The sequence below is a fragment of the Chlorocebus sabaeus genome, chromosome 18 (genome assembly GCF_047675955.1).
Source record: "Chlorocebus sabaeus isolate Y175 chromosome 18, mChlSab1.0.hap1, whole genome shotgun sequence".
NCBI lineage: Eukaryota > Metazoa > Chordata > Mammalia > Primates > Cercopithecidae > Chlorocebus > Chlorocebus sabaeus.
In genome coordinates this window covers 3,553,214-3,575,712 of record NC_132921.1, presented here as the reverse complement: position 1 = coordinate 3,575,712, position 22,499 = coordinate 3,553,214, and the positions used below count along the sequence as shown (strand labels likewise).

Sequence of the window (22,499 nt, the reverse complement as noted above, 5' to 3'; positions counted from 1 at the left end):
AGATGCTGAAGTTCCTGATATCAAACAGCATAGTATCTGCATGTAACCTACACGCATCCTCTTGTATACTTTAAACCATCTCTAGATCACTTATAATACTGAATATAATATAAATGCTATGTAAATAGTTTGAGGTTCTTTGAGAGACAGGGTCTCACTCTGTCACCCAGGCGGGAGTACAATAGCTTAATGGTAATTCACTGCAGCCTTGAACTCCTGGGTTCAAGCAATCCTCCCACCTCAGGCTCCTGAGTAGCTGGGGCTACAGGTTCACCACCATTCCTGGCTAATTAAAAAAAATTTTTTTTGTAGAGACGGGATCTTGCTCTGTTGCCTAGGCAGAGCAACTTCTGCCTTGAACTTCTGTGCCAAGCCCCAACTTGGCCTCCCAATGTGCTAGGGCTACAGGTCCGTGCCACCGTGCCTGGTTAATTTTTAAATTTCTGGTAAAGATGGAGTCTTGGTATGTGACTCAGGCTGGTCTCACACTCCTGGCCTGAAGCCATCTTTCCATCTCAGCTTCCCAAAGCAGTGGAATTACAGGCGTGAGCCACTGCACCTGGTTGTGAATAGCCATCATAGCATATTGTTTATTGAGTAATAACAAGAGAAAAAATATCTGTGAGTATGTTCTAACTGCAGTTGGTTGAATCTATGGATGTGGAAGGCACAGATACAGAGGGCCAACCATATATATTTTTAAAGTTTTATTTTCTTCTTTATAGTAATTGTTTTTAGTTGGGGACCATTTGCAATTTATTAATTTCGTCTCCCATTTTTGGGCTTCTGGTTTTTAAAAATCCCAGGATAATTCATTTTTTGCCCTTATTAATAAATTAATATCTGTATTTATGAATACCAATAGCTTGTGTGGACACTATCAGCCTCAAAGCTTACTCCTGAATTTGCAGGGAGGGGTAGAAGCAGGTCTTTAATCTGAGCATCTTCCTAATGTTGGTCATCGCTCTCCTAAGGGAAGCCCTTGACTTGGTTTTTTTTTTATTACATAATATTTGTACATATTTATGACGTACATGTGATAATTTGTTTCAAGTATAGAATGTGGAATGATCAAATCAGAGTATTTGGGGTATTTGTCACCTTAAGTATTTATCAGTTTCTAAGTATGGGAACATTTCAAGTTCTCTCCTGTAGCTGCTTTGAACTATACATTGTTTTTAACTGTATCACCCTACTCTGCTATCAAACATTAGAGCTTATTCCTTCTATCTAAGTGGATGTTTTCACCTCCTCACCAACCTCTGTTCATCCTCCGCCCCTTACTTTCCAGTACCCTTGGCTGTTTTCTTTCCATGACCTAAGTTTCTCAATAGAGGTGGGAAAATATAGCAACTCTCTACCATCATAAAAATAGCTTGGTTGAGTTATTGATTTTCATTACATACATACCTATTTAGTTTTAATTGTTTTGCTAATTAAGTTTTCTTCATTAGAATTTTGTGATCCCTTTTCCTTGATTTTGTATAGACATTTGTATGGAGGAGGAGGAAGAACATTCTGACAGAAATGCATCACGGAAGTCTCGTCCTGAGGTCATCACTTTCACAGAGGAGGAGACAGCCCAGTTAGCCAAGATCCGGCCGCAGGAGAGCGCCACGGTGTCGGAGAAGGTTCTGGTGCAGTCTGCGGCAGAAAAGGACCGCATCAGCGAGCTGAGGGACAAGCAGGCGGAGCTGCAGGATGAGCCCAAGCATGCCAACTGCTGCACATACTGCCCCAAGAGCTTCAAGAAGCCCAGCGACCTGGTGAGGTGAGGGCATGGCTACGCTGCGCGGGTTCTGCTCTGAAGACTGGCGGTGTAGGCAGCTGCTCCTTTGGTGACTTTCACTGCAGCAGGGCCATTAGTTTCTCAGCCTGGTGTCACCTGAGTGATGGCAGCTTGCTTACTAAGAGTGTGTGGTTTTAAGCTTGAATTACTTCTCTGTAGTAAGCTCATTCAGAATATTAATTAGACAGTCTGTTTTTGGCTGTGCACGGTGGGGCACACCTGTAATCCCAGCACTTTGGGAGGCCGAGGCAGGAGGATCACCTGAGGTCGGGAGTTTGAGACCAGCCTGACCAACATGGAGAAACCCAGTCTCTACTAAAAAGTATAAAATTAGCTGGGGGCCGTGGTGGGTGCCTGTAATCCCAGCTACTCAGGAGCCTGAGACAGGAGAATCGCTTGAACCCAAGAAGTGGAGGTTGCAGTGAGCTGAGATCATGCCATTGCACTCCAGCCTGGGCAACAAGAATGAAACTCCATCTCAAAAAAAAAAAAAAAAAGAAAGTCTGTTTTCTCTGTAGATTGCTTATGCTTATTTCTGTATGGTTGTCATAGTAGTAAACAATGAAAACAAATCTGTCCATTGAGGAAGTTAGGGCTCTAAGTTTTGTGGACAGGCAGAAGAGCAGCAGGCGCCCTCCCGCCTGACGCCTGCCAGTCAGTGTGAGAAGCCGGACACGATCACGTGACAGGAGGGAGTCTCATTGGCAATTGGCCAAACAGCAGTGGCTGATACATGAGATCGAGTTTAGCAGAACCATGAAGAATCTGGAAACCAAGACCCATGGTAAAGAGCAGAAGGGGCTCTCAGAATGTCCTTCCTTTCTAGAGAAAGGAAGACCAAAGTAGCAGCATTCTCCTAAAGAATTAGAAGAGTTTCTGTATATAAGGGGGAAGCTTATGTTTTGCTCTAGGAGGTAGAACTAATTATTCAGCAACTTAGTAAAATAAACTGCAAAGATTTTGATATTGCAGGTGTTTCAGAAAACCAAAGAGGGTGTGTTCCTTGTACTCTTTATTCTACAGAGGGCAGCAGCAGGTGCTGCAGGGAAAGGGTAGGTGGTTTCAAGGAACTGCTGGGTTGGCAGTGCCACCCTAGTGAGCACACACCTTGACTGCTGGCCTTTGTGTTTTGACCACAGCAGGACGGCGGGGTATGTTCAGCTAGAGAGTGACAATGAGGGAGGTGACTGGAGAAGAAAGAGAGCCCAGGTCCCACTGGGTGGTGCAGCCACAGGACCCTTGAATAGCAAGCTCTCGTTAAGCCATGTAGTGAAGTTCCAGGGTAGGATCTAAGTTGATGGTGTGATCTGAGGTTGGGAATAAGACATAGAAAGTTAAACTAAGGAGAGCAGGAGCTAAGGGGTTCTGATGGAAAACTTGGGATGTTTATAAGAAGGAGTCCAGTCTGGCCAGCAGTTGTATGTGGCCTAGAGGAACTCGTGAACTAACCGATAGAGAGTTTTCCAGTAGGGGTTAGTGGTGGAGTCATAGATGAGAAAGTCAGGCCTGGCAAGGGTGTCACGTGGAGGTGTTGAGACAGCACTTTGTGACCTGCCTGTGGGTGGGGCGTGCCAGCCAATTAGCAGAGACAAGATGCCTCCAAGGTGACATGAAGTGCTAAACATGTCTCCATCGACTATAGCTAAAGACCAGAAGAGTGGGACGAGTCTCGCTCTGTCGCCCAGGCTGGAGTTCAGTGGTGTGATCTTGGTTCACTGCTAACTCCAAGAGCGGGGCATTCTTATAGCTGCGTTTTCTTCTTCTTGTCCTAGCCTTCATTTTTAAAAAGTTCAATGTTCAGACTCCCAGTGAGTAAATGTGATGATAAACAAAAAACGGTACTGAAGGGTGTCCTATTCTCCAGAGATAACCACTGTTAACAGTTTTTTAAGTATTTTTTTTTTCAGAAATGTCTGGACATATACCAATGTTAAGTTGTACGATTCTGGTTTTTAAATTTTTACATGTCAGTGAATCATAGATATTTTTCTTTGTCAGGATCTATAAACCTATTTCATTCTTTTTAATGGCAATGCAGGGTTCTGTCGCATGGGCATACCAAATTAATTTTACCAGACCCCTCCTGACGAACACTGAGTTTCCATGTGTGATGACTGGCAGGGCGCTGCCGTGATTGTCTTCTGTGAGCCTGTATGCCTCTGATGGCTCAGTGAGGGTAGAGTCTGGCAAAGGCCACCAGAGGGCCTTGTGCCTCTGTCTTTCAGAGACTCTGAGTGCCTGTTTTACAGCTCCAGCCAACAGGATGTCATTTTCATCTGCTCTTCTTTGGTTCTAAGTGTGGTTGAACAACTTTGCATATGTTTTTAGACTGTTTGTATTTCTTCTGTAAGCTCTCTGTGCATTGCTCACTTTTCTACTCTGATATTGTTTGGGATTTCCTGCTGATTTGTCAGAGTTCTTGGGTTTTTTAAGGAAATTGTTTTCTTTCTTTTTTTCTTTTCTTTTTTTTTTTTTTTTTTTTTTGAGACGGAGTCTCGCTCTGTCGCCCAGGCTGGAGTGCAGTGGCCGGATCTCAGCTCACTGCAAGCTCTGCCTCTTGGGTTCAAGCGATTCTCCTGTCTTAGCCTCCTGAGTAGCTGGGATTACAGGCGCCTGCCACCACGGCCCGCTAATTTTTGTATTTTCAGTAGAGACGGGATTTTACTATGTTGGCCAGACTGGTCTCGAACTCCCTACCTCAGATGATCTGCCCGCCTCAACCTCCCACAGTGTCGGGATTATAGGCGTGAGCCACTGCTCCCCTCCCTACAGAAATTATCTCTATTATTATTTGTCTTGCAAATATTTTCATTGTTATTTGGATTTTTTTATAGTATTTTTTGTTTGGAGTGAAGCTTAAAGTTTTTCTTGGCCAAACTTAATCAAAACGTAGTAACACCTAATTTTAATTTATATAGTTATAAATTTCAAATCGTGAAGTCGTTTGTCAATGCGTCTATAATTAACGCTTTTTGGATAGGCATGTTCGAATCCATACTGGAGAAAAGCCATACAAATGTGATGAATGTGGAAAGAGTTTTACTGTGAAATCCACTCTCGATTGCCATGTGAAGACTCACACAGGTAAGGAACACATTCCTGTGTCATTGGTAGAGATCTTAGGATAGCATTTCGTATGTTTTGTTCCTATGTATTTTGCATACATAATACTTTCCAAATTAGAAAGCTTAAAAATGAAGCACCATGAAGAAAGTGATATGAAAGTTTTTTTATTCGTGACACAGGGAAAGCTGTCCAAATGACACTAAGGAAAAAAAGGATTAGGTCTCAGAAGTTACATTTTTCTTAAAAATTGTCATGTATTCTTACTCATGCGTAAATAACTTTGTTAAAAAGATTACCTGTTAGTCTCATTTAAGCCAAAGAGATTTAGTATGTTGAGGTTTTGTAAAACCTGGCACTTAGCAAATCTGATGGCAGTTATCATTTCATAATTATTTTTATTTGGGGGGAAATCTTGCAAAGGGAGAAGTGAATGTCCAGTATTCCTGGCCTTTTTCTCATCTTCATCTCTTCTGCGCCTTTGCTTCTGGAATTCCGCACAGTGCATCCTAGCGGTGGTGAGGCTGGCTCTGCCTTTGCCCGCTTGGGAATCCTGTAGTCCTCCTGTGAGCTCTGTGGTCCTAGACAAGGTTCTCCTCTCAGCCACAGGTTTCTCCTGCAGAAGATGGGGCTAATAGTTGTACCTCTGTCTTTGGGAGTTCAGACATTTAAATAGCTTTAAGTATTAAGACATTTAAATAGCTGGGAAAAGTGTTTGGCCTTTGCTAAACGCTCAGGAATGGATTGGCCTGTGGTAAACGCACAGTGAATGCAGAGCTGTTGTTATAATGATTCATAGAATTACGATTATCAGACCAATTTATATTCTTCATTGTTGGTTATAAGCAGAATTCAACCAATAAGAACAAATGGACTTTCACACATTCACCTGACCCTGTGATTCTTTTCTGATGGGTTAATATTTGGAGCTAGATAAACAGATCCCTGAGCTTGTTTATATGACTGTCCTGTGTGCAGTTTTTCTGTTGTTTCTTTAGGCTCCCTGTATTTGTCTCTCTATTTTGTAAATGTCTATTTACATTTGTGTAATGCAGTGAACTGTTTGCGGATATGGAGGGCCCGGCCTCATTTACCTTTGCGCCCCCAGGCCTAGGGCATGGCCTGTCATGCAGCAGGTGCCCAGTGACATCCACGATGACTTGGTGCACGCTGCTTCATCATTTCCTTGGTTTTGGAGTTCAGTGTAGGCTATGTGGATAAGGACTAGAAATGGAAGTCTCGGGATAAATACCTTTTAGTGCCTCTTTCTCCATTCTGAAGTAGAGGTGTGATTTCTGAGGAACCCAGGGTGGCATTGGGATAGTAGATTGCTCTAGTCCCTTTGTGGATCCTAGTGTGCGCCATGCTGTAAAAATTAGCATTTGTTCCTGGACCAGTAAAGGGGAAAAGCCAGCCAGGAAGTTTTTCAGCTCCCAGAGGCTCTTGGAGGGTGGAGCCTGTGCTCGTGGTGCTCTGAGCCTTCGTGGCCTTTGATATACCCAGTAATCATGAAAAGAGCCTCAGGAACTAGATACATGATACTAGGCACACAGCTCTTTGACCCTAGAATAGAACTTTCCTTTGCACATTCTCCCAATGTGATGCCTACCTGTGCTGGCATTTTGGTCGCTCCTGTTTGGCAGAAGAGAAGACAGAGAGATGCTGCGATGTTAAAGTACCATTTGTAAAATTGAAGAAAAGTGACAGTAATTCAGAGCTGGGCTGTTAAGTCATACCACCCATTAGCTTCTGATAAATATAAATCAAATATTCCAATCAAGGCTCAGAATAATGCAGTGGTTTAGAAACACTATAAAGCTCAAAGGGTTGTGAAAATGCTGAATTCAAATTGTAAATAATATACTGTTAAATTCCTGCAACAATTGCCTGTGACATCCATAACATCTTATAGGTGAAAGGGATTCTCATTAAAGCACTTCCATCCACTGATTCAACATATTTACATCCAGATTGACAGCTGAGTGGGGTGGGTGTGAGTGTCGCGGCTGCCATCGCCTTTGCTGATTCTTGGCTGGGCTTTTCTCAGGTCAGAAGCTCTTCAGCTGTCACGTTTGCAGCAACGCCTTCTCCACCAAGGGAAGTCTGAAGGTCCACATGCGTCTGCACACGGGAGCCAAGCCCTTCAAATGCCCGCACTGCGAGCTGCGTTTCCGTACGTCGGGTAGAAGGAAGACACACATGCAGTTTCATTATAAACCAGACCCAAAGAAGGCCAGAAAGCCTGTGACTCGAAGCTCGTCGGAAGGATTGCAGCCCGTAAACCTCCTCAACTCCTCCTCTACTGACCCTAATGTGTTTATCATGAACAACTCTGTTCTAACAGGACAGTTTGATCAGAATCTGCTGCAACCAGGACTGGTGGGCCAAGCTATTCTCCCTGCCTCCGTGTCAGGTGAACACTGCGCCGGGGGAATGGGAACAGCTCAGTGATTGAACTGTTCTGCGCTGCTTCTGTCTGTTCCCATAGTAGAAGAGATGTTGTTTACCATAGCACCATGTTTCCCTTCTTTGAGCCTTTCCCTTATAAGGCATTCAGAAAAATGGGAATTCCATCTTGCAGACATCGCCCCTATCCATTTCCCGTTCTGTCTTCCATGACAGCTGCTTTTTTACACTAAGCACTTTGTTTAGCCTTTGTTTTTAGTGGATGTAAACTTGTTTATTCAGTTGGCATTCTCATAAATTTAGGAGGGAGAAGTGTAATTTCTAAATACTCATTAGCATTGGTTTTGATACAGTGCCGTTTTCCATTTGTTCTTGGGTCACATAGTGCTTGAGAAGTGTGACGTTTTAGCTAGTTGTGTTGACTTGTGTACCTGCCAGTAAATGCAGCAGTCGTACATGGCAGTCAGATGTCCTGTGTGCCCTTCTTTCTGTTTCTGTGACTCATGGCACCATTGCAGCCTGATCACCACTCAGTAGTAGTGGTTGTTTTGAACCTTCGGCTAATCAGTAGAATCTTTTCCAGCTACCTCTCTGATATATTTAAAGTGGGTAATGAGAGTATCTATTTCACAGAGTCGTTCTGGGGTGATTAGACAGTGTATGTGTATATGGTAGAAAGTAGGTTTCTGGGGTGATTAGACAGTGTCTGTGAATGGTATAAAGTGTGTCTATTTCACAGAGTTGCTCTGGGATGATTAGACAGTGTATGTGTATATGGTGTAAAGGAGGTTTCTGGGGTGATCACACAGTGTATGTGTATATGGTGTAAAGTAGATTTCTGGGATGATTAGGTAGTGTATGTGTATATGGTATAAAGGAGGTTTCTGGGGTGATTAGACATTGTGTGTATATATGTTATAATGGGTGATTAGACAGTTTATGTGTGTATATGGTATAATGGATGATTAGACAGTGTATGTGTATATGGTAGAAAGTAGGTTTCTGGGGTGATTAGACAGTGTGTGTGTATATGGTGTAAAGGAGGTTTCTGGGGTGATTACACAGTATGTGTATATGGTGTAAAGTAGATTTCTGGGATGATTAGACAGTGTATGTGTGTATACGGTATAAAGTAGATTTCTGGGATGATTAGACAGTGTATGTGTATATGGTATAGAGTAGGTTTCTGGGATGATTAGGTAGTGTATGTGTATATGGTATAAAGGAGGTTTCTGGGGTGATTAGGCATTGTGTGTATATATGTTATAATGGGTGATTAGACAGTTTATGTGTGTATATGGTATAATGGATGATTAGACAGTGTATGTGTATATGGTAGAAAGTAGGTTTCTGGGGTGATCACACAGTGTATGTGTATATGGTGTAAAGTAGATTTCTGGGATGATTAGACAGTGTATGTGTATATGGTAGAAAGTAGGTTTCTGGGGTGATTAGACAGTGTGTGTGTATATGGTATAAAGTAGGTTTCTGGGGTGATCACACAGTGTATGTGTATACGGTATAAAGTAGATTTCTGGGATGATTAGACAGTGTATGTGTATGGTATAGAGTAGGTTTCTGGGATGATTAGACAGTGTATGTGTATATGGTATAAAGGAGGTTTCTGGGGTGATTAGACATTGTGTGTATATATGTTATAATGGGTGATTAGACAGTTTATGTGTGTATATGGTATAATGGATGATTAGTGTATGTGTGTATATGGTAGAAAGTAGGTTTCTGGGATGATTAGACAGTGTGTGTGTATATGGTATAAAGTAGGTTTCTGGAGTGATTAGACAGTGTGTGTATACAGTATATAGGGTGATTAGACAGTGTGTGTGTATATGGTATAAAGGGTGATTAGATAGTGTGTGTGTATGGTATAAAGGGTAATTAGACAGTATGTGTGTATATGGTATAAAGGGTGATTAGACAGTGTGTGTTTATATGGTATAAAGGGTGATTAGACAGTGTATGTGTGTATATGGTATAAAGGGTAATTAGACAGTATGTGTGTATATGGTATAAAGACTGATTAGACAATGTATGTGTGCATATGGTATAAAGTGTGATTAGACAGCATATGTGTGTATATGGTATAAAGTAGGTGTTGGTATTCCACAACAAGATTGTATTGACATAATGTGTATAACTTATGTATTTAAAAATCCCTGTGTAAAAAATGAATTACTTTAGTTTTAAGAAGCATTCACAATATTCGTCCATTCCCTTTCTCTTTCTCTGGCCAGCTGGGGGTGACCTGACTGTGTCTCTGACAGATGGGAGCCTGGCTACCCTAGAAGGCATCCAGTTACAGTTGGCTGCTAACTTGGTTGGACCAAATGTACAGATTTCTGGAATCGATGCTGCCAGCATTAATAACATTACGTTGCAGGTATGACACCTTCCATGGTCTCCTGTGCTGTAATTCTCTTGGCATCACACAGAAGCATGAAGTTTTCATTACAAGTACCTGTGCTGCTTTTCAGATTGATCCGAGCATTCTGCAGCAGACACTACAGCAGGGCAACCTGTTGGCTCAGCAGCTCACGGGGGAGCCTGGCCTGGCCCCACAGAACAGCTCTCTCCAGACGTCAGACAGCACGGTCCCTGCCAGTGTTGTCATCCAGCCCATCTCAGGCCTGTCCTTACAGCCCACAGTGACCTCTGCGAACCTGACCATAGGCCCACTGTCTGAGCAGGATTCAGTGCTGACCACTAACAGCAGTGGTAAGAGCCACTCACTTTTGCTTATTTTGACAGCTGGAGTTTCAGTTTCTTGCTTGCGATCACATATTTGATTTTAGGATGTTATGATGTCATTTTCTTCTCTTTGTGGAAGAGAATAAATCAAATGTCCTGAGAATAAATAAACTTTTCTTATAATTAATGATATGTGTTTAGTATATGCTCTTAATTACTACTACCTTCATTTAATTACTCTTTTCATCCTGGCTTCATTTCATCGTAAGGCTTTCTTTTTAGATGAAGGAATTAGAGATGACTGATGCTTTGTTTTATATCTTTCTCTCATTGAAATATTTAATAACAGTTTAACTAAAATATTTTTAATATAAAAACAGGGGAAATTGATTTTTTTGAAGCTCAACTTTGTTTTGCTTTGTAATGACAATCAGGGACCCAAGACCTCACTCAAGTGATGACTTCGCAAGGTCTGGTGTCCCCCTCCGGCGGTCCCCACGAGATCACCTTAACCATCAACAACTCCAGCCTGAGCCAGGTCCTGGCACAGGCCGCTGGGCCCACTGCCACATCTTCCTCGGGGTCTCCACAGGAAATTACCCTGACTATCTCCGGTTAGTAAGTTATTATTTTAAACATCCTTTCACCCTGCAATTTAAGTACTGTATATCTTACTATCTCTTTTTCTACAGTACTCTGCTGTGCATAAAGCCTGTGCTCAATACATATTTGTAATTTATGGGAGAAGTTGAAGTTTAGTGAAAATAATGTGTTCTAATTCAGATCTGGTACCAAAAATGAAAAATTATAGTTTCTCATGTCATTTCCAGTTTGAGTACAGTTATTTAATTCATTCATTTATTGACTCATTTTTAGAGAATAAGTTATTTTTATTTGGCACAGAGCAGAAAGCATAGCTTTGTGGTTCTCACTCATGCTTCGTGAAACTGGTATAAACTTTACATTATGGCGTTATAGATCCCCATGGCACTCTACCGTATGTCTTCAGAATTCTACTAGGATTATACAGAAAAATTGAAACATGGGAGAACATTTAAAAATAGATAAACGGGTAGGAAATACCCTTTGGCAGTAAAGCCCACCTAAAATTGGCAATCTAATTCTCTCCACCAGTCACCAGGCTGACTCATTCCCTGTTTCAGGGCTAGGCTGCTCATATTCTGACTTTTCTCCTTGTGTGGCTTCCTTGGTCCTTACGTATCATTAATTCCCATAGCGTGTTCGGATCTCAGTGAGCATTGAACATATTTTCCTGGTGTGCTTCGCTCACATGACTCTTAACTATAAACTCTCTGTATTAACTAAGAGTCATTTGTTAATTCAACAACTTTTATAGCCCTTACTAAGTGCTAGATATTATTCTAGTAACTTCCACAGATATTAACTCATTCAATATTAACTTATTTAAGACTCGTAACCTGATGATGCTGTTAACAAAAACGTTTTGCTAGGAATCAAAACACCTCCGTGGAGATCTGAGGTGACAGAGGGAAGCAGCCCCACTTCCTGAAACACAGCTGTGGAGAAGGACAGCATTCTAGATGGACTCAACCGGGAAGGGCAGCATTTCTGCTGTTTCAGAGATATTTCTGCAGAAATTAATTTCAGAACTGAAAGAAAAGGTATTCATAAGAAAACCAGAAGCTTTCTTTTTCAGGAAGATGTATTTATTTCTTTTAATATATTAGTGAGAAATTTGAGGAACTATTTTTAGGTACAGCTTTGCTCTTGAATGAAATGCAGTGGTTTTTAGATGCTGTTGGAAAGCGAAAATTAACATTGAATTTTATATAATTCAGTACCCTTCTTCCTTTTAAAATTATATTTATATCTGAAGGAAGGCTGTTTGGTTGATCCAGTTAACTTTCTCGAATACACTTAGTATAAGAAGCGTTGTGCCAGGTCCTATCAAAACCACATAGTGCGTGGTTCTTGCTCAGAGTTAAGAAAATATATTCTTCAGTTTGTGGATTGTGCCTCTTTTCTTCCTGTGTTTTATTATTGGCCATTTGGTTATTTTGTTAGTATATTTGAAAGTGTAGATGAATATAACTATTTTTTTAAGAATTTGGGCCGGGCGTGGTGGCTCAAGCCTGTAATCCCAGCACTTTGGGAGGCCGAGACGAGCAGATCACGAGGTCAGGAGATGGAGACCATCCTGGTGAACACGGTGAAACCCCATCTCTACTAAAAAAATACAAAAAACTAGCCAGGCGAGGTGGCGGTCGCCTGTAGTCCCAACTACTTGGGAGGCTGAGGCAGGAGGATGGCGTAAACTGGGAAGGCGGAGCTTGCAGTGAGCTGAGATCCGGCCACTGCACTCCAGCCTGGGCGACAGAGCAAGACTCCATCTCAAAAAAAAAAAACAAAAAATAAAAGAATTTGGCTTCTAGGAGAAAACTTTAAATGAGTTAATGAAATAAGTTTGGTTTCAACTTTGGGCTTAAGATTGTTTTTTCTGACTTACTATGATGGATAATGAGAATTGACTATACAATTCCTTATCCCATTTTGAAAGGGCTGCAGAAAGCATTTAATTTATGGTAACCTGTTAAAAGCATCTAGATATTCCATAGAAATTTTCAAAGATTTCGTAGTATGTTCTTTTTTCCATTAATACATAGGATTAGAAATGCACACAAGCACTAGAGAATGCACATATCACTTCAGCTAAGTTTTGCAGACTTTAGGCAGTTCATGAGTCCTGGCATTCAGAAGAAGGTTATACGTTGAGTAAAAGGCAAAGACAGTCCTTTGCCTCCCGGAATTACCCTGTCCAGATACAATGAAAGTCCTTGTACCTGATGTTTTCAAAAGCCCAGTTATTAATAAAAAGGTATATAAAATTTGGGAACCAAACAAGTGACACCTGCGTACTTTGGAGATTTATCCCCGGATCTTTTGAATATGGGTTTGCTCAGGTGATAATACATTTCTACTTTTTAAAATTTTTGCCTGTACTCATGTTCATCATGCAGTTTCATTTCCTGTTCCTGCTTCTTCAGCATGGCGTGAGAATGTAGGTCACTGTAAAGCAATCATAGTGCAGTATACTTTTGTCTTTTGAATCTTTTTCTCTCGGATTTTGTGTAGTTGTCTTGCCTACGCCTATTTTGACAGCAGAAATGTTTAAAGTATCTTCTCTTTACCAGGTCTTTCCAAGGCATTCAATTTGGTTTCCATTGGAATTCCAACAGGTTTTTTATTCGCATATTCATTTCTAGTTGCCATACTATATGATTTCATTATATCATTACAGTAGCTGATGAAGCTAGCATTAGTGGGTTTTGAATCAAGCAAATGTGTTTTAGTAGGAATGTATTGCAGGCATGTTAGTGTGTACTTGAGAGCATTCAGAACACACAGGATAGGAACACAGCACACGGGAAACTGCAGCATCACGGGCTCGCAAGCCTGCCCAGTGGAGGGCAGGGAGGGGAGAGTCTGTTATTGCCTGCTGATGCCCCTCAGATCCTTTTAACATGCTTTTGCTATACCTGGGCCGTGCACTATATTTGGAAATATTTTCAATTCATTGACAGTTTTATTCAACAAAGTCTGTGATTTTTAGGGCCTAAATACTGAGTTAAAGTAGAACTCATAAGAAGTATTTTTAAAATACTTCACAGCTTAAAAAGTGTGAACAAATACTGTCATTTAGGGAAATGCATTTTTGTGGTTTCATTTTCATTTTTCCATAATTTTACTGAATTGAAAATGAAAGCTTTGAGGATACAATTGTATGTTTAACACACTTGCCAGTACGCATCTGAGAATGTTGTTTTCAGGTATCACAATATTAATTTCCATTTAGGTCAAGAACTTATTCAACACAATTCTAAAGGAAATAGTGAACTGTTAATAAACGGGAGCATAAGATTGTTAGCACCTGAAATCAATAATCAATCTACAGGTGCTACCCTAACAATAAGCAATGATCAGCTTCTCTCACAGAGTACAACATTGAACTCTTCAGGTACGCCGCCCAAGAGTTAGCCAAGAGAGACCTTATAAGAGGTCATAGCTGAAGAGCTCAGCCCACAGTAACTGAGGAGGTAAACTGTCCTGTAGCACGACAGGTATGTCAGCATCATTCTTTGTCACATGGAGTACCATTCTGTAAGGATTAGTGGCTTATGTCTAATTCTAGGATACAAAATTCTCTCTAATGTTACCAACCAATCGATAATGTTACTTTTTAAGTCATGAAAGTAAATTATTTTATTCAACTGTACAAAGCATCATATATTTATACGTTATCATGTTAATAACTCCATGTACAAAGCTGTCCCTTTCTAACCCAGCACTGGAAGTCTCTTACTCAGCTCATTACTTCTGCCCTCCAGTGAGAATTTTCTGACACCAGCTGAAAATAGAATAGAAAAATGGAAAGGAGGCAGCTTTCTAAGATTTTAAAGCATATAATTTTATGGAAAATAAACATATGAGTATCAGCAAAAACTGCAGTTACTTTTGCACCAACGTAATAAATGAGCTCACATGAGATAATGATAATTTTGTGAGTAACCGTTAACAGTTTAGGATAACACACCTATCTCATTCTTTTCACCTTGTAGAGATTGCGTTCACTTCCTAGCCTTGTTATTTTCCAACTATGTATATCACTTTGTGAGGAAAAAAAACTAATCTTCAGATATGTTTGTACCCAAAAGCTAGTCCTTTTTTCATGCTTAATTCTTAATTGAAACGACCTCTTGTCCAGTAGTTCATTTATTCCATAAAAGATTATAGTGTCTGCTGTGTGGTAAGAATTGTGTGAAATCTGGGAATATAACTCTGGACAGGTCAGAGCTGGTCCTGCGTTCTGGATCTTAGAAACAAGTGGAATGCAGACATTTTTTGAAGAATCCACAAGTGACTGTGAAATTACAGCTGTAACCGTATATAAAGGAGAGATGATGGTGCAGAGAGCACATGTCACAGGGGTGGCCCTGCGACTTCTTTGAGGACGTCCTGGCTGAGCTGAGAGAGGGGCTTGGGAGTGGAGCAGCTTTTCTCCCCATGCCAGCTGCTCGACTTTGCATGACCTGTGGTGGCCTTTAGCTGAAGCAAGGAGGTGTGAATATTTTAATGTGTGGAAGATCCAAAATATATGATGTATTGTTGAAGTTACATAGCAAATGTTTTTCTCCTAATGTTTTCTAAACCTCATAGTTTGTGGATTTTAAAGGATCAGGCAGTGTGTTCTTCCCATCTCTAGAATTCTAATCCTCGGCTGTGAGTTCATCACCTTTCCCCCGCTGCCTGGTTCATGTTGCAATGTGAAGACGTGCTGCTTGTGTGTGGGTTGAAGCGAGCGGTGGTCGCTCATGGTGCGGGGCTCTAGGTGAGATGTCTGGATTCACGCCCCGCTAGCTGGCCTCACTGAGCAGGAAACTGGCTGTCAGCGGTGCAGCCTCATGTCTTCCTGGAAACTCTGCTCAACATCCTTAGTGAGCCCCTGGCACATTGATGGAGAGACAAGTCAGGTTGTAGAGGTTTCGGTTTGAGTGGAGTGGTTTGTGCCTCTTGGTGATCCTGGATGTTTGCAGGTGCAGCAGATTGCTTGACTCAGAATTGGGGATGTTCTGACCGAAGGGAGAAGTTGGATGGAATGAGGGCGCATGCACTCCAGAGCTCTGCTCTGGCTGCCTGCATTTCTTTAAACTCCTGCGATCTGGCTAGTTCGGTAGTAAGTGCTGTACCTGTAAATTCACCTCCACAGACACATGTTGAAAGTGTCACACCAGCGTCTCACACGCAGGTGAGGGTCCTCTCAGGGCAGGCGAGCTGTCCTCAGTCAGTGGGTTCAAGGCTCCCACATGTTATGCAGCCGACATTTCTGTACAGACAGCAACATACCCACTTTGCTGCTTTGCATTTTTAAAATTATTATTCTTTTAGACCTTTTTTTTAAAGAGCCAGCTGAGGCCGGGCATGGTGGCTCAAGCCTGTAATCCCAGCACTTTGGGAAGCCGAGGTGGGCGGATCACCTGAGGTCAAGAGTTTGAGACCAGCATGGCTATCATGGTGAAACCCCGTCTTCACTAAAAATATAACAAATTAGCTGGGCGTGGTGATGGGCGCCTGTAATCCCAGCTACCCAGGAGGCTGAGGCAGGAGAATTGCCTGAACCTGGGAGGTGGAGGTTGCAGTGAGCTGAGATTGCTCCACTCCAGCCTGGGTGACAAGAGCGAAACTCCGTCTCAAGAAGAAAAAAAAAAAAGCCAGCTGAGAAAATCAATCTCTTTCTCTCTCACACTCTCTCTCAGGCTACTTTAGCTTATATCCCTCTTGCTAAATTAATAAAAAATAAAAAAAAAAAAAAGCTTTTCAAGGGATTGGGTGACATTAAAAGATGAATGCATAATTAAAGAATATTTGTGTACTAATGTAATATCGGCTATTCTTAAATATCAGGTTAGTTTTATGTGATCAAGTAAGTTGTCTTATGTTCTTGAATACCTTTAGCATCTTTGAATAATCCTGGGTATAGGAAGCAATTCTTCATATATTGACCCACTCAATCCTTGATATTAAGCAGATGTTTTTAGAGTGGCTTACACATCCCATTGGTCCTAGTTATAATTATGTAGTGGATCTCACCTCTGTAATAGTAGTTAGGAGATTGCCTCTTAGTGAGCAATATTTATCTAGAGTCATAGTCAGTTTCAGATCTAGCTTGAGGCCACACCACTAATAACTGAAATTAAAATGACATTATTTTGAAATTAAACATGGCTCTTCTAAAGTAAACACTCAAATAAAAACCTCTACCAAACTTATGTTGAGCATAATGAATATGTATGTGGCTATTATTATTTTTTGATTCTCTATGCAAGCAAGGTTTGGTTAAGACTCATCAGCTTCTAGGTTAACTGTGGCTGTTTCATCTTAATCGAAGGCATTGAAAGAAGTGTATCACCACTTAGGGATTTGCGAATAAATCCAAGTGAGACAATTACTCACAATTTCACATGCAGGATAAAAACATGCTTTTGTTTAGATTTGTGATGCAGGAGTTGAAGACTATTTCAGAGTTTCATCCCAGCAACATCCATTCCCAAATCTGACACAAAGAGTTTTTCTTAAAACGTGTTCCCGTAGAATGTGAGTACTGCCTCAGAAGCAGATCGTAGTCTTGATAGAGGCTTGAGAAATTTAGCACAACTTTTTAAAGAATTCATCTCAAATGAGTATTATCTTTTTGTTCTTACCTTCACCCACTTTTAAATTTAAGATAATTTTGATGAATAAATTGAGTTCTGCTTTCAATGAAAGCAAAGACCAGTATTTGTTTTCTATTTATTTGTAAGGTTATTCCAGCCTTAGTTTCTTCTAGATTTAAGTATAATCACTTATTTTAATTTTAAATAGTTCAACAATTTAACATTTTCTATTTGCCAGCGTGTATTAAAACTGAAGAGGACATTCTTATCCTCACAAGTTGTCCCTGTGAGTGACCTGGATGCTTGGGAACGAGGGGCTACCCCAATGCTTCTCTCCTGTTCTGTCGTCCCCACCTTCTCTCTTCCCACATTTAAGTTAATTGCAAGAAAAAACTGATATCATATCTTTTAAGCTATTTTTAGAACCTTATAAAATTATGTTTTCTTAGAAGCTATGAGGCAATATCCCAAGAGATTTAAGATAATGTTGGGTTTGATGAGTGTATGGTTTATTAATCTTTTTAACTTATTTTTGAGTCAGAATCATAAAGTCAGACTTGTATTGCTCTATACATGCTGGAGGAACAGTGGTTTCAGAAAAATAAGTGAAGAATAAAAGTAAGAGTCTACAATCTTCACTTCAGCGTGGGATCTTCATTTTCATGCTAAGAGTATTTAATTTGAATATAAAATTGTAGCTTTTAACAAATAGATAGTTAAGAGCTATTTGTAGCTTGTAATTTAACTGCATGCTTAAGAAAATTTCAACTTTTTTCTGCTCTGGTCACGTGTTCTTTTCAATCATATTGAGGACAGTTGTACTGGAACTGGTATCATCCTCTTTGTGGAAAATCCGTTGAATTAGGACATTATTAAAGGTTCACTGAGTTGAAATATGAACGTTGGCACTGTCTGAAGTTGTTTATTGTTTTCATTGAACTTTGTGTCAGGTTTCACTTTAATCAAACACAAGGCTTCTGTATCTTTTTACATTTTTCATGCTGCACAGTCCCAGAATCTCTGATACCTTAATAATCACTAGAAAGTCAGGATTAGTTGACTGGTGGGAGTGGGGAGAAGATCTTTGATTCCTTTATTTCAGAAGTTGGGGTGAGGTTTGCATTTTTGCTGTGTGCTGCCTTCGCCTTGGCTCTATGTGTGATCCTGGGCGAGATACACAGGCACGTGCCTCTCTTCCCTGTCCTCCCTCTGTGCAAGCTCATTGGCAGCTGCCACCTGCCCCCCGCCCCAGCCTCTCCACAGTTTTGACCACTCATGTTAAAAACGTACCTGCAGGCTAGTGTGCAGTAAGGGTGTGTGGAGGGAATTTTAGGAGGACAGCTATTAGGTCGGCTGCTGTACTGGTCACTGGAACGCTTAGCGCATGCAGACATCCTCCACAAGGCCACACTCCTCGGGCTCCCGCCAGCACTCTGTGTGGACGCTGGAGCAGGCGGGAGGGTCTGACCTAGCTATCTGTGGAGCCCCGGCGGCTGCTTCAGCGCTCGAGCCTCCCAGCCTGCTAATGGTTCTACTGCTTTTGAAGGTTCCAGGTCTGTGCAGCACAGTGTGGGACCCCAGGAGTGTGGATCTGTGGAGGCATTGTATTTGGAGAACTCCAGCGACAAGTAAGTAACCTAGTTTTCCTGTTGGCCCCTGACTCCTAGGAGAGCGCTGGACTGATGTGACCCAAGTCACAGCAAAGTACTGACAGGAGCGTGTTTGTTTTGTTTTGAAACCTGGTTAGGAAATAGCTTTTTCTCTTTTGGTTGTCATCCGGCATCCTTAGCACCTGGCACAGTGGCAGGCACGAGTGGATGAGGAATACATATTTTAGATGAATGGATGGCTCGACTGTCAGATAAAGTGAGTGTGCGTGTATGTGCCCGTGTGTTTATCCTTTCAACGTTGTGTTCACTGGTGCCCACTACAGGACTTTGATAATCCCATACTGACCCCGTCTCATCTGTCAGCAAGGTGCGTGAGTGTCTGTTTTGTAAAAGAAAAGACCTTTCTTTGCCAGGTACCTTCTTTTCTCTTAGCATCGGCTACAAGGGGGGATATTTCAGTTTTGTTGTCTTTTCCGAAGAAAATTAAGATGTCATGTAGGATAAATGAATATTTAAAGGATTTCATGAAGTTTATTTTGACCTCCTGTCTTTTAGAATAAGAGTCAGTAAGGGTGATGAAAGTGAGAAAATGAGCAGAGATGGTCAAATTTATCCTGTAAGCTTTGGAACTAGTTATTCGTCAGTGGATCATACTTGCTTCCTTTCTTCAACTGTTCTCTTTAGTTGTGGATGGGGACAGTGCCCTGGAAATTGTTGTCTGAGTTTTCATTCTACAGTAGTAGCTGTGACTGGAACTGTGGGGTCACATTTTCACTCTTTGTTTACTGGTTTTTCTCTGTGTGTGTTATAATTAAGAAGCACAGTATATTCATGCGTAAAGATGTTTAAAAACTAAGAAAAGCTTTATCCTAAAATTAGAATTGAAGACCCTGTGATTTCTTTGGTGCAGCTTGGAGACCTCGGGCAGCATGAATGCTGCTTCCTGCATGCAGGTGGGAGCATCGCTTTCCCTGTGCCCTTACACCTGGACTTGTCTGGCCTCCCCATTGACCTACTTACTTCGCCTCTTTTGTAGAACTTAACACTACAAGCGGAAGCCTTCCTTCAACAACACCGATGTCTCCATCGGCCATCTCGACTCAGAACCTGGTCATGTCCTCGTCGGGTGTGGGAGGTGACGCTAGTGTCACGCTGACGCTGGCCGATACTCAGGGTATGCTGTCTGGAGGCCTGGACACTGTCACACTCAACATCACCTCTCAGGCAAGTGCTCCTCAGAGAGGGATGCAAAGGTCCTTTCAAAAAGTGGTCTTTGAAAATATTATTCATTGACTCCTTCCTAAATATATATTCTGAGCATTTTTTTTTTTCCAAAATCGAAGTAGCTTTTTTTCTGATTAAAAAATAATACAGTAAATGTAAAAAGGGGAAAAAAGAAAATTCAGATAATATGGAAGGAAGAATGTAAAAAAATAAGGTAAAACATAAAACCCAAAGCTTTAATCCCACCACCAAATGGAACCACAGTTAACATTTTATTGTATATATCCTTCTACACCTTTATATGAATGTATAAGGTACATATTTATAACTTTCTGCAGAAATAAGTTTGTGTACACATCATGTAGATGAAGTTTATTGATGGGCGTTATGTTGTATTCATGGTTTCAATAAGTGGCATGGAAATTTTCATGCCCTCAGTCACTGAGATTCTTACATGAATTCCTACCAGTAGAAGTGCTGTGCCAAAGGGGTGTACATTTTTACATGATTCCTTGAGCTAAGATGCTGAAAAACCTTTCAGAGTTTAATTAGGAAAATCATAATGATACATTATGATTCGTTATAATGAAGATGAATTGTAACAAAGCTATGCCCGCATTTTGATAGCTGAAGACTAATTATAATAAGGCTGTGTCAGAATTTTCATAGTTGACTATAAAAAATCTATTCTTAGTTGATGTAAATTGTGATTTCTATGTATCTGTTCCTGGCTGTAATAGAAGCAAAATACACAGCAGAATTAGAAAGCTGAGGCTGGACACAGGTGGCTCGTGCCTGTAATCCCAGCACTTTGGGAGGCTGAGGCCTGGGAGGATTCCTTGAGCCCAGGAGTTTGAGAGCAGTCATGGCAACATGGCAAAACTCTTGTCTTTACAAAAAATAAAGAATTGAGCCAGGCGCGGCAGTGCACACCCGTAGTACTGGGTACTCCAGAGGCTGAGGTGGGAGGATTGGGTGAGCCTGGGAGGTTGATGCTGCAGTGAGCCGTGATTGCACCACTGCACTCCAGCCTGGACGACAGAGTGAGACCTTCTCTCTCTCAAAACAAAAGCTGAGGCTGTTTTCACCAAAACACATTCCTTGATGGTTCTGTCTCTGCTTCTTAGGCTCACCGTACAAGAAAAACAGATTTTGGCATCTAGAGCAGGATTGGTCCTAATACTATCACAGCCACTTGCTGAAGAAATGATCTCTCTAAGCTCTAGTCCCTTTCATTAGTGAAATAGCAGCATTTCCTCTGCATCGCTTCAGTGTTCAGTCAGTCTCCCTGGGTTGTGGGATACTCACATGTCGTTGGCAAATAGGCTTCTCCTAGGGCTCCTCACCGAGGACCCCTGCACAGCCACTATCCTCTTCTGAGGTGGCCCAGGCACACCACATGCCAGGGTTCCTGCTCGCTGGACACAGGGGCTCCCCTCTGGGTGACCTGCCTGTAGTCAAGCAGCCCTGCCTACGTCCTGCCCCCAGGGACCTGTCGGGCAACCCCTGACAGCCACATGTGGTGCTGGGAAGCAGAGCGTGCATCTCACTCAGAGGCATTCCTCCTGAGCTGTGCGGAGAGCATGACTACTTATGGAGTTTAACACACTTTCTTCACCTGCTCTTAGCACCATCAACTCCTGCTTGTCACATAATTCACCTTCTAAATATTAGCAATTCGTATCATGTTTTAAAATTGTGGTTGGAACAAAAATAGTCAACTGGCTGGGTGTGGTGGCTCACACCTGTAATCCTAGCACTTTGGCAAGCCGAGGTGGGCTTGAGGTTAGGAGTTTGAGACCAGCCTGGCCAACATGGGGGAAACTCCGTCTCTACTAAAAATACAAAAATTAGCCGGGCATGGTGGCGGGCACCTGTGATTTCAGCTACTTGGGAGACTGAGGCAAGAGAATCACTTGAACCCGGGAGGTAGAGATTGCTGTGAGCCGAGATCGCACCTCTGCACTCCAGCCTGGGCAACAGAGTGAGACTCCATCTCAAAAACAAAAACAAATAAACAAAAAAGTTCCCATCCTAAGCTGTAAATTACTGGGGTGTGCTTTCCTAGATGCAGGAAGCATGATGATTGTGATGGACCAGCCATGTCTCCTTCTTTCCTACCTGTGATCTTGGTTACTGTGTCTCAGGGCCTAGTGAAGCCCCCTGAGGTCTGGGGCAGGCAGTGGGCGGGGGGAGGCTGGATGTGAGAGCACTTTTACTTATTTACCATTCAAGGAATACGCTTCAAATCCAGGTACAGGAGTCTGTACACTAACTCGGAGTCCATTTGTCTTTCCCACCTTTTTATTTGCTGCTAAGATGTTTTTATATTTAAGTGATGACTGTAAATATGACCTTACACTTCCTGTTGTCTTGCAAAGCCTTAAGGGCGTAACGTGCATTGGACTACCCTAGCACTGCATTTGGGAACACGGTGACTGTCCTGTTATATGTGTGAGTCAGCTCCCAGGGTCCCTGCTGTGTTTCTTATTGTAGACTTTTAACTATAGT

At 41.7% G+C, this 22,499-nt stretch overlaps 1 protein-coding gene across 6 annotated transcripts in view; it reads left to right on the top strand.

Moving 5' to 3' along the window:
- ZNF236 (zinc finger protein 236) overlaps positions 1–22,499 on the top strand; it is a 147,204-nt gene that overhangs the window by 94,752 nt on the left and 29,953 nt on the right. For 4 of the 6 annotated variants that reach the window (XM_037988023.2, XM_037988020.2, XM_037988022.2 and 1 more), the window contains 7 exons: positions 1,489–1,771; positions 4,770–4,873; positions 6,900–7,265; positions 9,511–9,656; positions 9,751–9,991; positions 10,399–10,578; positions 19,801–19,988. In XM_037988023.2, coding sequence (XP_037843951.1) covers positions 1,489–1,771; positions 4,770–4,873; positions 6,900–7,265; positions 9,511–9,656; positions 9,751–9,991; positions 10,399–10,578; positions 19,801–19,988 — 1,508 coding nt within the window. Of the gene's footprint in view, positions 1–1,488; positions 1,772–4,769; positions 4,874–6,899; positions 7,266–9,510; positions 9,657–9,750; positions 9,992–10,398; positions 10,579–11,436; positions 11,673–18,700; positions 18,783–19,800; positions 19,989–22,499 lie in introns of those variants that run through there. The other 2 variants (XM_037988024.2, XM_037988025.2) reach the window with 2 other exon arrangements.